Raw genomic sequence first — 15,890 nt, 5'->3', positions numbered from 1 at the left:
AGACAGTTGGGATGAGGTCTTCAGGAAAGGGCTCTTTGAGGTCTGAGCTGAGGGCAGAGTTATGGGTCTAGACATGAGCTAGACATGCTGTTGGGGGAAGGCACTCCACACAGTGGGAACAGCTAGTGCAAACACCCCAGGTAGGACTCGGTTTGGTGAATTTGAGGAATAAAAAGGAAACCAGTGTGGCTGGTGTATCACGGGGGAGGAAAAGTAATGGGGGATGAGTCAGGACTGGGCCTCATAGACCATGGGAAGAAATTTGAATTTTATTTCAAATGTGATGGGCAGATTTGAGAGGGTCTAAGCAGAAATGGCCATGGCTTGCTTCATGATCAGGTATTCTCTTTGAAACCGTAGCTCCAGAAGCTCTGTGGAAAAGGGATTGTAGGGGAGAAGAGTGAAAAAACAAAGATAAGGTTGAGAGTTCTTGCAGAGGTTCAGGCAAGGAATAATATTGGCTGGGCATAGGATCTTGCCAGATAGAAGGAAGAGGGCTTCCACATTCTACTGTGTTGGTGTAGAAATGAGAGAACCTCTGATGGACTGTGTGTGGATGTGAAAGGATTGCTGGTTAGGAAAAGGTAGGAATCAATCCCCTCCTAGGGTTTTTGCTTGAGCATCAGTAATGGTGCCATTTTCTGAGGTGGTGCCCCTTAGGAGAGGAGCAAGTCTGGGAAGGAAATCAAAAGTTGCCTTCTGTTCCCAAGTGTCAGCCAGAGGGGAGGGCTTCCTGAACATCTGAATGGGGATGGTAAATTATACCTGGTCAGGGACTCATCTTTAAGAAATGAGCAGGTAACTCAGATTCAAAAGCTGGACATCCTTGCCCTTCCTTTCTCACAAAATTAGGGACTGGGAATTAAAATACCTGGGATCTGAGGCCATGCCTTCCACTGGCTATTCCTGTGGAGTGTGGGGATACTGGGGGACGCTAAGACTCCTGGGAGACATGGGGTCGCTCTGACTGCTGACTTTGGCTTGAGGAGGCCCTAGGGCTTCGGCTTTGTAGAGTCACACGTAGACTGCATGATGGTATGAGACACTTTCACCCAACCTTTTCTTTCTTTTTCCTGCACTGGGATTACATTTGCACCAAGGTCGAATCTGCATTTTCTCTTATAAAACTCTTGCACATTTAATCCCATCTTGGGTCTTGGTATCGGCTTCTTGGAGGACTAGGACCAGTAGATCTTGCTGACATCAGAAAGGACAAGGGCCATATTAACCCTACCAGATGCCAGCAGGGCAGCAGGGGAGGTCTTGCCCATGCCCTTTGTGAAGTGGATTGAGTTCTTGGAAACATACAATGGGAGCAGTCATCACTGTTGATTTTTTAAAAATCCTCATTTTTAAAAAAGGATACGCAAAAATGATATTGAGGATTAACATATAACATTTTTAATAACTATCTTCATTTTCACTAATATGCAACAAACCAAATAATACACTATCAATAGCATGATACCCATCTTAAATTCACTATCATGAGCTCTGCACAATTAACTCCATGCATCATTCTGTGCTCATAAGAATCTTGTAGACTTTTCCAACCCTAAATCAGTTCATTGCTCATACGTTTGTGTGTTTTGTAACAGATAATAATGTATATCTTGTCCTCCACCAAATGTCCTGTGACAATTTGTTTTCATGAGTCGGAATTACTTTCCTCCTGGGACCTTCTCAATTCCATGGAATTCCATGGAATTCTCATTCCATGCTGAACTGTTCTAGGCTGGTGTTTATCTTCTGCCAATGTCCTTTACCTACCTGTCCATACATCCTCTTTGTTTTTATTTCCTTATTTCTTCCTTGTTCAGTTATCCCCAGAAGTAATGTTGGTGTATGTGGAAACCAACACTCTCTTGATCAACCAAAGTTATTCAGAAGTAAATATGTCCAAACCAGATATCTTGGTTAAGAGAATTTATAATTGGTGAGGAATAGTGATTCCATGCAGAGTGCTACATGGATCTTTGTGCAGATCATTGACAAAAGCAGTAAGAGCATATTCATTTATTGATCTTTTAATCACATTTGTTGGGCACCTGTCACATGCCAGACCCCAGGGTGCTTAGAAATTGTCAGATCAGGGATCCCAAAAGTTTCTTTTGAGAAGGATGCCTTAAGCATTGAGACACTCTTCCAGCTGCAAAGACCTGTTCTATTTACCTCTAGGAGAAATTGACACCTTTAGCAGTGGAGTTACCCTCCAAAATTGCTAAGATCATGACTTGTCTGTTGAGATACAATGGTTGCCTCCCAAACACTCTGAAAATTCAGAGTCCAGGTTTATTTCAGAAATTCATCATGATGCTTTTAACCTTTGATGTCTTTTGCAGGAATGATTTATGGAGTATGTTTCTTTTTATGGTGGTGTCTCCAACCAGGTTGCAAGTGATATAAGGACTGTGATTTCAGACAATTATTCTCTTGACAGCACGCGCTCAGGTTCATACAGCAAGAGAGGATGTTCCTCTTTTTTCCAGAAAAATCAGCATGGCAAAAATTAGCTACATGACATTACAACAACTGGTGTGCAAACTAAGTCAACCAGTTGCTCTTCTTTCACAGCCAGAACAAGAGAAAGGACTGATCTTGTCACCATGTTGATAATAGACTTTCCCCCAACTAAGCTGAATCTAAGAATTGATTATGTGAGCCTGGCCTTGACAACTTTAGACTTCCTTTCTTTCCCTCCCTCAACTCTGTTTCTTTGTTCTCTCTCCCCTGTTCCTCTGCTCCCACCTTTTCTCTTTATTCCTACATGAGTAGTATGTACTGTTTTAAGTCCTTTGACAGGTTATACAGCAAACTTTTTGGTCTCAGAACATTTTAACATTCTTAAATATCATTAACAACCCACAAGCTTTGGTTTTTGTGGATTTTACCTATTGCTCTTTATTTCATTAGTAATTAGAGCTAATAAAATGTGATATATATATATCTATTAATTCAGTTAAAAATAATTTAAAAACCTACCACATATTGACAAAAATAGAGCACATTTTATTAAAAATAACTATATTATCCAAAAGTTTAAAATAATGAGGAGAGTGCCCTTGTTTTACATTTTTGCCAATGCCTTGGCTGATTAGAAGACAGCTGAATTCTCATAACTGTTTCTGGATTCTGTTGTGATACCTCTTATACAGCCTCTGGAGAACTCCTCCAGAGAGAATGAGGACAAAGACAGCAAATACAACCTTAGTTCTTTCATGAAAATAGTTTTCACCTTGTGAACTCCTCAAAGGGTCTCAGGGACCCCTCAGGGTTCCTGGGCTGTACTTTGAGAACTGTTGTGCTAGGGCTAGAGATACAGGCATGAAAGACCCAGCATCTTTACCCACCATCTGGTAGTGGAAAGACACAAAAGGATATCTACAGCCCGGTTTAGTCTTTGATGTGCTAAGGATAGGCAGGGGGCTATGGTGGGACAAGGAAAGAACCAATTCAGTCTGAGGAGTGTCTTTAGGGGTGGAGAGGAAGGGGAGGGTCAGAGAATGCTTTCCTGAGTCAGTGGTGCGGAGCTGAGCTGAGCTGAGCAGATGGGAGTGCAGATAATTCAACCTGAATGCAAATGGAACCACCTTGTCTGATACCCTGATCAGGGTTGATTATGAGGGTGACCTAAGGCATTTGGCTTTCAGCTTTATGATGATTTTGTGTGTTTGGTGGTGGTAGAGAGCAGGCTTTTCTAGCCTATTTTCTACCTCTGATATCCTACAACTTCCCAGGAAGGAGCCAGAGCTGGAGAAATGCAGATAACAATCCACATAAATAAGAAGTGAAATTGACCTGCCAGTGCTTTCTTTCTGAAGCACTGAGAAACAGGTGAGCATTTTGCAGTGAATATACTGTAAACCAGATAATTGCCATTCATTGTTCTGAACACCTTGGGATCTAAGGCATGAAATGGAATTTGCAATAAAAATGTACCTCTCATTTGCTACCTTCTAGAACAAAGTTGATAGCAAAAGCTATAAAGGGTTTATTTATAAGTGTGCCAGTAAAGAAACAAGAATTTGTTGTTTCTGTGTGAGGTTAGAAGGAAGTTGCACTGTCACATCCAATCTTCTCCCTCATTTTGAATATAACATTTTAAAAGATTCTTCAGTGAGTGTGATGTTTAGTTTTATGTGTCCATTTGGCTAGGTTATAGTATCTAGTTATTCAATGAAACACTCATCCAGGTGTTGCTGTGAGGGCATTTTGGACATGTAGTTAACATCTACAGGCAATTGTTTTAAGTAAAGGAGATGATCCTCAATAATGTGGGGGGGGGGCTCATCCAATCAGTTGAAAGGCTTTAAGAGCAAAAATTGAGTTTTCCCAGAAAAGAAGAAATTCTGCCTCAAGACTGAAGCATTAACTCCTACCTGAGCTTCCAGCCTGCAGGCCTGCCCCATGAATTTTAGACTTGCCAGCCCCACAATTGTGTAGGCCAATTCCTTTATATATACTTATACACACACATGTACACACATACAACACACATATGTATCTATATATGCATGTGTATCTCTCTCTCCCTCTCTCTCTGTGTGTATGTATATATATATATGTGTGTATATATATATATATATATATATATATATATATATATATATATATATATATATGTATATACATATATCTCCTAGCTCTAGTTCTAGCTCTATCTAGCTCTATCTATCTCAATCTCTCTGTCTCCCATTGGTTCTGTTTCTCTGGAGAACTCTTCCTGTTCTTCGGTCTGTTCAGTCTTGTCTCTTCTGTGTCCCCTCAGAGCACTTGTTCCAAGGCTCGACCCACAGGGGATGGAAACAAATATGTGTTGCTGCATTGACCTCTGGTTGGGGGAGGAATGACCCAGTGGGGTGGGAACCTCAGTCTTTCCATTAAGGACCATGACCTTGTATGATTTCCTTAAACTCCCTGAGCCTCCATAACCTCATCCATGAAATGGAGCCCATGCAACCCTCCCACAGGGGCGATGAGGAGGATTTAATGAGATCACACAGAGTAGGCCCTCCGGAGTGGCCACTCCTGATTAGTTACATAGTGGTTGTGGTTGAACAATGGATTACAGAAAGAGCTGTAGACAATTACATTTAGTAGCATCAATTCCAAAGTAAGTTACAGGCTGGTTTTAGGGGTTAGAGATATTTAAAATGCAGTGAAGGATGAGATATTGAAGTCATAACAATCTTGGGGAATTAGAGGTATAACAATTTAGTGCACACTTCAGTCCAATAATGTTGTTCGGTAGGTAAGACATTCTGTGTGGAAAAGTGCGTTGGCTCTAGTAATTGAATGGGAACATTAAACCATCACAGTCTTCCCCCCCCCCTTCCTATTCTAAAAGATGTTTTCCTGAATGGCTCCAGGTCTTCTTTACTGTCTTAATCTAATCTTCCCCACCCACCAGTAGATTTATTGGGTAACTTGGGCATGTCTGTATGGGGCAGGGTGGGTCCCATGGGGGTCCTTACCGAGGCTGTGGGTGTTGAGATTCAGAATCAAAGGGCCTTTACTGGGAACATTTAAGGTGCTCATCACCACTGAGTCAGCTCTGACTTAGTGTCTCATTTTATCTTCCTCCCAATAACCCTGTGGGGTTGGTATTACCTCCATTTTATAAAGGAGAGTGAGCAGAGGTCTGGGAAGATTGATACTTGACTAAAATACCCTGTTGGTTACACAGTGTCAGACATTAAGCCCAGTACCACTTACACCTAATCTCAGGGTCTGTCTTAGGGCAAGCTTCGGGCAATTGGCTTTATCTGGATGGCTTGTGCAGAGACAACTGAAAAATCGCACTTTTGTGAGATTACACAATTCCCCAGTGCACAGTTCTTGCTAGCCTTTCTCCTTGCCCACGTGCCACTACCCAATGGGATAATGGTATATGGTTCATCCCCAGGCTGGGGCAATTTAGTTAATGACTTTGAGAGAACCCATACTCTAAACAATTGAGTATTTATGGATGGAAAATGACAGATGGATGGGAAGAAAAAATGGGAAAGGTGGATAAATGTATGGATAGATGGATAGAAGGAAAGGAGGAAGGAAGGGAAGGAAAGCACTGGTCCGCCCTCACTGAGAGCACCCATCAGCCATCTTTTCTTCAAATGCTTTTTCAACCCAATTAACACAGTATGTGTTATCCTCTGTGAATCTTTGCATATGTGAGTCACACACATGGGATTTGCATTTAAAACTCTCTAATTGGTACCTCTAGCAAGAGATATATAGTGCCTCTAATTAAGTGATGGCAAACGTCACCCTATGTTTTGCGAGGCACACCCTCTTTCTATTTGGGTGATGTCAGAATACCTGCTCATTGGAACCAAAGTGCTGCTAATTGCTTCAGGAGGTGCTGGGAAGGCAAAGGTGTGCTCACCTCATTTATCAAGGTTCCAGGCACTGTGTCAGGACCTGTGGACATCATTGTGACTAGGATGCTTCCTCTCCCTGAGGAGGTGGAAGCGGGGGCAAGGAACCAGCTAATGGCAATGCGGCGGACCTATAGCCTAATAGCAGGCAATGCAGGGTGACAAGGTGTACAGAGGAGGACCACTGGAGGAGGGGGGACTGGAGCTGCATCTGGCAGGATGAACAGGCAGGAGCCAGGAGAAAGGAGTGTGAGGAGAGGGGTAGACAGCACAATGAGGGCAAAGGCATGGGTCACGGAGGGAGTCGGGGCTTTGGGTGGCTTCCCTGATCTTGTGGTTGGAAAGCAGGAGAGCTTCTGATGGATCCTAGGCAGGGAAGTCAGGACCAGATTTGCCCTTAGGCAGGCTTACCTCCACCTAGACACAGATCCCATCCCACCCTCACTCCAAAGCAAGGAATAAAAATACTTTTTGAAATGCTATGACAATTATTTGTAGTTAGGAGTCATTTTATTGCAAGAACAAACACCCACTCAAACTAGTGCAAATTTAAAAAATGATGGTTGGGGGAAGAATTATTGAAAAGCTTCACTTGGGAGCCTCAGAGAAGCCACAGCAGGCTGGCAAGTCAGTGAAGGGTGACCAGTTCCAGGACTGGAGAACAGGATGGGGGGCCCAGCCTCTCTGTCTTCTGCAGCTGCTTGGGGTCTTCTCTTCTCTCTGTATGTTGGCACCCAAATCCTCTGTCTCCTGACTGATTAGCTTTCTTGGATTTTAATAGCTTTCCGTCTCCGTCTAAATGTTGCGTTGGGTGATCACTGCATGAACGCCAGACCCAACTCCTTATGAATTTTCACCTCAAGTGCCCATCGCCAAATACATTATAGTTTCTCGGCCTCTTAAATGAAAGTTTAAAGATCCAAACAATTGGCCCAGCCTACTCCACCCATGGATGCCCCCTGGTCTAGGCAATTCTACCAGGGGATGGAGTCAGAAGGGGAAACTGGGCATGGCAGGCAAAAGAACAGCCTGACAGTCACTAGAGTGACCTGTTTCCTAGGATGTAGTTAACCTCACTGGAGCATTTTGCAATCAGTAGGGTATGTTTTTACTCACAATTCACTTTTGCCCAGGGAGAATTCTGAGGATTGAGGAGCTAGCAATGGCCAGAGGGTCAACTGAAGGATGCAGGTAGAAAGACTCAAAGGGTGAATCATCAGACACTGGGCCCAGCTGCTTGGATTGAGTGTTAATGCGGTTTTTCAGTGGTGCATTGAGTGGAAGCAGAGAGACGAGAGCCAAGGCGTGTTCTGCGGATGCATCTGTGTTCTAGTTAAAGGCGCACTGAGGGGCAAGACCTAATTTCTCTATATAAATGGAGCAGAAATATCACACTGGTGTTTCCTCTATATGGGTGCAAAGGCACAGGCATTTTCCAGATGCTGAAACATCATGGAAAGGAGACAAGACAGAGGCAAGAAGCAGTTCCTAATGGGGCATGATATGTCAGAGTTCAGCCTCAAGAGGGGTTGTATAGCAAACAGGGACATTATCTCTTGAAGAACCGATGAAAAGTCAGTTCTGAAGTTACAACCAAATGGAGCAAAGCGTGTGCTGACTGGCCTCAGTCTATTGAAACAAAAAGGCAAAACGTTTGTCAGGGAAGGGAAGAGATTAAATAGGAAATTACAGCTGAGCCATCAGCGTTAATATCTATTGCTTCTTTCTGGAAAGCAGATGGTTCTCCAGTGTCTCTTGAAGCCAGAGTTTGGAAATGGTTCCTGGATGATTCTGTGCAAGCCAATAAGCCCTGGGTGATGTAGATGATATCCATCAGTCCAGCCTCTTGGCTGGCCTTGCCCCTCAAACTATGGTCTCCAACCAAATATAACTATTCACATTCCCCCCCCATGGTGTAGCAGGGTGCTTTTACCATCAGGCCCTTGCCCATGCAATGTTCCTCTGCCTGGGACCCTCCATATCTTGTATCCCTGCTTAATTCTTACTGCTCATGACTTAGAATCTACTTTCTCTAGGAGGTAGTTCTGGATTACCATGGTGGGGTGAGTGCTTCTCCTCTCTTTTTCCATAGCAGTCTGTTTTTCTTCTTCTTACCTACCTCTTGCTATACTGGTATCATGGATTCCTTTCTATTGTGAGATTCTCTTGAGGATAAGGACTTTGTTTTTGTCCCATATCTATTGAAGTATAATTTGTGCACAATACAATTCATTCTTTTTAAATGTGCAAATTGATAAGTTTCAACAAAGACACATAGAGGTGTAACTATCACCACAATCAAGATACAGAACAGTTCCTTCAACCCAGAAAGTTCCCTTGTGCCCCTTTGCAAGCAGACTCTAGCAATTACTGATCTGTTATCTATACTTATACTTTGGTATTTTCTAGAATGTTATATGAATGGCATCAAACAGCATGTAGTCTTTTGTGTCTGACTTCTTTCATTTCACCAGTGAAATACTTTGGAGATTCATCCATTTTATTGTATGAATCAGTTGATTTCTTTTCAGTGCGGTGTAGTTGTTCATTATATGGATATACTGCAATTTGTTTATCCATTCACTAGTTGATGGCCATTTTAGTTTCCACTTTGGCACTATTCTGAATAAAGAGTCTATGAACATTAACCTACAAGGGTTTTTGTGTAATTTATGTTTTCATTTCTCTTGGATAAATCCTAGGAATGGAATTGCTGAGCCATTTTATAAGAAATTGCTAAACTGTTTCCGAAGTGACTATATTATTTTACATTCTTACCAGCAATGGATGAATTTCAGTTGCTTCACATCTTCATCAGAACTTGGTATTGTCAGTCTTATTTTAACCATTCTAGTAGTGACATGGTGATATCCCATAGTGGTTTTAATTTACACATTTTTGATAACTATTAATGTTGAACATCTTTTCTTGTTCTTATTTGCTGTTAATATATTTACTCTGGTGACAAGTGTGTTCAAATTTTTGCCTTTTTTAAAAAAAACAGATTGTCTTATTTTTGTGCTGTAAGAGTTCTTTATAAATTTTGGATTCAAATCCTTTATGAGATATGCTTATTTAATATTTTCTCATAGTCTGTAACTTTAAAATATTTTCTTAAAATTGTTTTCCAAGAATAGAAATTTATAATTTCTATAAAGTTTGATGAATCAATTTTATCTCTTATGATTCATGCTTGTTTTTGTCCCTTCTAATAAATATTCACCTAAACCAAGGACACTCAGGGTTTTTTTCCTATGCTTTCTTTTAAAGGTTTTGTAATTTTAACTCCTACATTTAAGATCATGATCTATTTAGAGACAGTTTTTGTGTATGATGAGCAGTAGGATTGAAATTCCAAAGCAACATTTAGTCAAAGGACTATCTTCTCCCCCACTGAATTATCTTGGATCCTTTGTCAGAAATTGACCATATGTATGTGTGTCTATTTCTGTACCCTTCATTCTTTCTATTGACCTGTATGTCTATCTTTATGTTAGTATCACCCTGTCTTGATTACAGTAGCTTTATAATAAGTCTTAAAATCAAGTAGTGTAAGTCCTCCAACTTTGGTCTTCTTTTTCAAAATTGTTTTGGTTATATCAGGTCTTTTTCATTTTCATATAAATTTTAGAATTAGCTTAACCATTTTAAAAATTCTGCTATTATTTTGACTTGGGTTGCATTGACACTTATAGATCAGTTAGGGGAAAATTTACATCTTAACTATATAGAGTCTACCAAATCATGAACACTGTCTATCTCTCCACTAAGACCTCTCCAGGTCTTCATTAAATTCTCTCAGCAACATCTTAGAGAATTTTCAGGTCTTGCATGTATTTTGTGAAAGTTATTCCTAAATGTTTCATTTTTTGATGCTATTATATTAATATTTTTAAATTTAAATTTCTAATTGTTTATTTCTAATACATAGAAATACAATTGATTTTTATAGATTGACTTTCTATCCTGTGACTTTCCTAAACTCATTTATTAGCTTTAGTAGTACTTTTATAGATTCTGTAGATTTTGCTTCATTGATGATCATGTTCTCTGAAAATAAAGACAATTTTACTTTTTCATTTCCAACTTGAGTGGGAAAATATTCACTCTTTAATCATTAAGTTTGATCTTAGCTATAGATTTCTATAAAAGCTCTTTATCTGAGTGAAGAAGTTTCCTTCTATTCCTCATTTGTTTATAGATTTAATTATGAATGAATGTTGAATTTTGTCAAATGCTTTTTTTCAGGGACATTTTCCCCCATTTTACCACCGATGTTTAGTCTGTTTTTGCACATTTTAAGTACTCCATAGATATTTGTTGAATGAATGAAGCTGGGCTAAATACCTCTGAGAATGTAAGGTTATACTTCAACCATTCAGAAGCATGAGATGAGCTAGGGGGACTTCAGAGTATTTGAATGCTTAGTCATGTCAGGAGTACTAGATTTGCCTAAATGATCATGCAGTTTTTACAATATTCCTATGAAGAAAGTGTCTCCATTTTACAAATGACGAATGAGTAATAGATGGAAAGATTAAAAAGCTATAATACTGTTGGTATGTGGGGAAGTAGTTCTGTGTTTCATTACTCATCAGAAATAAAAAGACAATCAAGACAATCACTAAGTTCAGAAAACAAAAAATAAACAATATGATATTGCTTATATGCGGAATCTAAAAAAAATGATACAAATGAACTTATTAACAAACAGAAACAGACTCACAGACTTAGAGAACAAACTTATGGTTACCAGGGCAGAAGGGTGAGGTGGGGGGGAGATATAGTCAGGGAGTTTGGGATTGACAAGTACACACAGTGCTATATTTAAAATGGATAACCAACCAGGACCTACTGTATAGCACACGGAACTCTGCTCAGTATTACTATGACACAACCTAAATGGGAAAAGAATTTGAAAAAGAATGGATACAGGTATATGTATAACTAAATCACTTTGCTGTACACCTGAAACTAACACAGCACTGTTAATCAACTATACTCCAATATAAAATAAAAAGTTTAAAAAAATAAATGAAGGAGGCTGGTTCCAAATATAATGCAAGTGAAGATGGAGGATGATTCAGCCATTTGATGGAATGAATGAATCAAGAATCCAACTGGTCTCTATACAAGGAATGGTGTTCTTAGAATGATGGTTGGACCACTAAGAAGGAAAAGTAATCCTTGCACAATAATTGGCTCAGCCATGAATGGTATCCTCGTAGTCAAAATAATGTAAATTTAAGTTATTGGTTTGCAAACCTGAGGATTTGATCTATACACAAAGCAAAGAAGATTTCATTGGGGTTACTCATCAAAGTGCAAATGTTTATCAACCTTGACAAAGCAAAGTTGAGACAGATCTGAAAGAAGTTAGAAAGTGAGAGAGAAATGAAGAAATTTTAGGAATATGAACATTTTAATTTTCCAGAAAGGGAATATTTAAACCCCTCTGAGACTCAGTTCCTCACCTGCACAATGAGATACGAAGTCTCATCTAGAGGGGTTGTTGTGAGGATTAATGAATGAATGTAAAATGCCTAATACGTGGTAGGTACTCAACTAACTATAGTAGTGATAGAGAGGAGAATCCCCACTAATGATGCAGAAATCTCAACTTCTTAACTTCAGGGTCTGCAGAGCACCGTTCCTGTGACACTTTCACTGCCCAGAGAGCTGGGGGTTAATGAAAGAGCAGGGGCTATGTGGCCAGCCGAGGACATCTGAATGACATGACAACCCTGTGGGCGGTGTCATCCTCCCCATTTTACAGCTGAGGGAGTTGAGATGCTGTGTGGCCAACTGAGTTGCACTGAATCAGCCCTGAAGTGGCTAAACCAGGGCCACAGCCCAGCAACCGTGACTCTAGATTCCGTTGTCTGCCACTGAGCCAAGTGGCGCGTGAATCTGCAACACTGGGTAAGCTCCTGGTATATCTTCTGTACACATTTCTAATGAATAGGCCCCTAGGTTTAATTAAAGGAAAAAAAGGTTAATTATTTTTCCTAACAGTTGCAAATTATTTACATTGCATTTGTGTTGATGGCTAATAAAAGAGCAAAGGAGCGTGGGGACAACCCAGAGTGGCTGTAATTCTTCCAGGGTCCATAATGAAGCACTAGTTTGAATGCCAACAAGTGAGCATGGATGAGCCTGCTGCCCCATTAAGACCTGCTCTAGGCAAGGGGCTCTCTACCCTGGGCATGATTCAATCATCAGAAATAGGTCTCAGAGGCCAACAACTGAGAATAGCAATGCATATGTCCATGCCCCACTAAACTGTTCTGCAGTTAGTTCACGGTTGCTGTGGAATGGGTGACAAAGGGCAAAACAGTGGCCCAGGTTGAGCCTACCACCAATCCTGGAACAGCTCTTAACTGACCTTTTAAAGCATGATGGAGTGGGAAGGGGACAGAGCCACTGCCACAGATCTGTTCTCAAATCTATGTATAAGCTTTTGCTTTGCCATGGCTATTGAAACAATATGTAACATGTACTGTGTGTATAATATATATTATAATGTGGGTTATATAGTGTAATGTGTATTACATATACTATGATATGAGGGTGTGGGGGGGCACTTTTTGGATATCATGATGTAAGAAAGAGTTTTGGGTTTTCACCATTGTTAGTTATTAACCCTGTAGCCATTTTGGGAAAGTCACACCTTGTGAAAGTAGTTTCTTTGTCATTTTCGTAATGATCACACCTACCTCTCAGGTTGCTGGGGGGAGCATTACATATGTGACAGCATCTCTTAAACTGTGAAGCAGGTTGTGAGGATTAGCAGTAGGACAGCTTTGATTATTCTAGGGCTCCCTATAATCTGTCATTTCATTTATAAAGCAGCTACTCTTCACCCAGATTCCTGTGGGGGAATAAAAGGACAAACCAAGGAGCTCCCTGTTGAAGAATTAGATTAATACTTTAGAAAGATCACTCTTTTTTTTTTTTTTTTTTTTTTGCTGTACGCGGGCCTCTCACTGCTGTGGCCTCTCCCGTTGCGGAGCACAGGCTCCGGACACACAGGCTCCGCGGCCATGGCTCACGGGCCCAGCCGCTCCACGGCATGTGGGATCTTCCGGGATCGGGGCACGAACCCGTGTCCCCTGCATCGGCAGGCGGACTCTCAACCACTGCGCCACCAGGGAAGCCCGAAAGATCACTCTTAATGTCAGTGTGGAGGATGGATTGGAATGGGACAAGACTTCTTACTGGACGACAAGTCAAGAGGCCATTGCAGCTATTCACATAGGAGAGCTGGGCCAGAGACAAATCAAGGGGCTGGAATTAGCAGAAATAGGATATTCACCAGATAAGATTTTCACATAGGACTATTACACCAATCCTGGTACAAGTCTTAGTGCTGGTTGACTTTAAGTTATCTTGTATTCATTTGCTCATAACAAAGTACCACAAACTGGGTGGCTTAGAACAGCAGGAATTTATTGTCTCACAGTTCTGGGGGCCAAAGGTCTGAAATCAAATTGTCAGCAGGACTATATTTGCTCTGAAGGTCTCTCTTGTAGGTTTTGGTAGTTCCTTGGCTTGTGACAGCACAACTTCACTCTTCATGTGGCGTTCTCCCTGTGTGCATGCCTGTCTCTGTGGCCAAATTTCCCCTTTTTATAAGGACACCAGTCATTTTGGATTAGGCCCACCCTAATAACCTCATTTTAACTTGATTACCTCTATAAAGACCCTATCTTCAAATAAAGTCACATTGCAAGGTACTGGAGGTTAGGACTCCAATCTGTCTTTTGGGGGGGGACACCTCAACTAGTAATATATATTTGATACATATTTTAAGTGTATTAATTGTACATTATACAGTATATCATTCAGCTGATCAAATTATTGAAGAGCAACTTAAAATGCTATATAATTTAGACCATTTAGATAGACTCAGTCTTTAATGGATCAGAAAATATTAAAATGTTTGTTGTATATTTATACATTTGTTGGTACTTATCCATATACATGTATATAAAATTTAGTAACAGCTCCTAATGATGGATTGGATAAGATTGAGGTCAGAAATCCCAGCATGCAGTTGTAATCTGCTAGTTTGTTGATTGATAATGGATTTTAACTCTGAAACATCTCTGAATAGATAGTAGCATTTAAGAATTAAAGCTTTTGATTAATTTTTAAAAATATCTATACTGGGCATCTAGAAATAGAAATAATGGGATTTGGGCAATATTCATAATATTATTATGGATTCAAATAATGATCTTAAAAGTCAATCTTTTTGTTTTATTGTTTCCATTGTTTTCTAGTGAACAAGCACAAGCCATGGATTGAGACTTCATATCACGGGGTCATAACAGAGAACAACGACACAGTCATTTTGGACCCACCACTTGTCGCCCTGGATAAAGATGCACCGGTTCCTTTTGCAGGTGAGATGATAGCTTAGCATGGTTAGGCTCTGCTCATTTGGGAGACAAGTTGGGAAAACTCCATGAAACCCAGGCTTGGGCTTTATTGCTCTCACAGATCAGCTTGTGCTTTCAAAGCTGTATGCCTCTTCTGATTTCTGGTGTGGATTCTGTTATCTCCTTATGGTTTTTCTCCTTGGTGTTGCCTGCAATGCAAGACCCTTGTATCTTCTTATTCTGAGAGATGGTATATTGCTGAAGTGGCCTCTGAAGTTGGAAAAGCTGGGCTAGCAAGGCCTGTGGGGGAATTTTCCCTCTAGAAAGAGGGAAAATTCTGTATCTTCTCATCAACACGAGAAGATGTGTAACCCACTGTCCCCACTACCCACATATCATGAACAGGTGAAGACTTGTAACTTGGTAGATTGACAAGAGAAAAAGGAAAGAAAAAAGGATTGGGAGTTATTTGCTAAGGGTAGAACAAACTTGTGCCCTTGAGCTTCAAAATGCGTGTGGCTTTTAGAGGAGGAATCTGGAGGCAGTGCCATTTTGCCCTTGCAGCTTGTGGCTAGAGAGCCTTCTCATTGTCATCAAGATGACCACTGCTTCCTCCTCTAACCTCCTGCAAGGGCCAGATCCCAGGAGGGGTGTGTGAAAGAAGATGGCTGTGTCTCATGTTTCCATAGATTTTGGCAAAGAAAAGGGGATGGGTGATGGTGGGGCGGGGCAGGGAGGGGTTGGACAAAGAATTTCTGAAGATGCCTACATCATGAGTGATATTGTTAACATTTTATAACTGTCAGGAGAAAGACAGGAAATTTAATGAAGGTTTTCAAGATTTCTGTAAGATTGCTTTATGATAGATGGGTGCCAGGCTGAGGTTTTTACCATGATGAAGTCTAGTTTTTCTGACAGTTTGTCTGTTACATTATGAGCTACTTGGGCAGAAAAAAATTGGCTCTTTCACACTTCTAAGAGATAAGCTCTGTGAAGTCCTTTTTTTCATTACAGAACATTATAAAGTAAGGAGTGAGGGGGTGAGTTAAATGGGGAAATTCAGCCTTATGTGAAGACAAACCCATAAGCATTCTCACAGAGCATGGGGGAGATACTCTAGACTCTCAGA

General features: G+C 40.6%; 1 protein-coding gene across 1 annotated transcript in view; it reads left to right on the top strand.

Moving 5' to 3' along the window:
• Positions 1-15,890, top strand: part of CLSTN2 (calsyntenin 2) — a 640,464-nt gene that overhangs the window by 231,300 nt on the left and 393,274 nt on the right. The window contains exon 2 of the mRNA XM_060099612.1: positions 14,663-14,785. Coding sequence (XP_059955595.1) covers positions 14,663-14,785 — 123 coding nt within the window. The remainder of the gene's footprint in view (positions 1-14,662; positions 14,786-15,890) is intronic.

The sequence above is a fragment of the Mesoplodon densirostris genome, chromosome 5 (assembly GCF_025265405.1).
Source record: "Mesoplodon densirostris isolate mMesDen1 chromosome 5, mMesDen1 primary haplotype, whole genome shotgun sequence".
In the NCBI taxonomy this organism is placed as follows: domain Eukaryota; kingdom Metazoa; phylum Chordata; class Mammalia; order Artiodactyla; family Ziphiidae; genus Mesoplodon; species Mesoplodon densirostris.
This window is presented reverse-complemented; position numbering and strand designations above follow the sequence as displayed.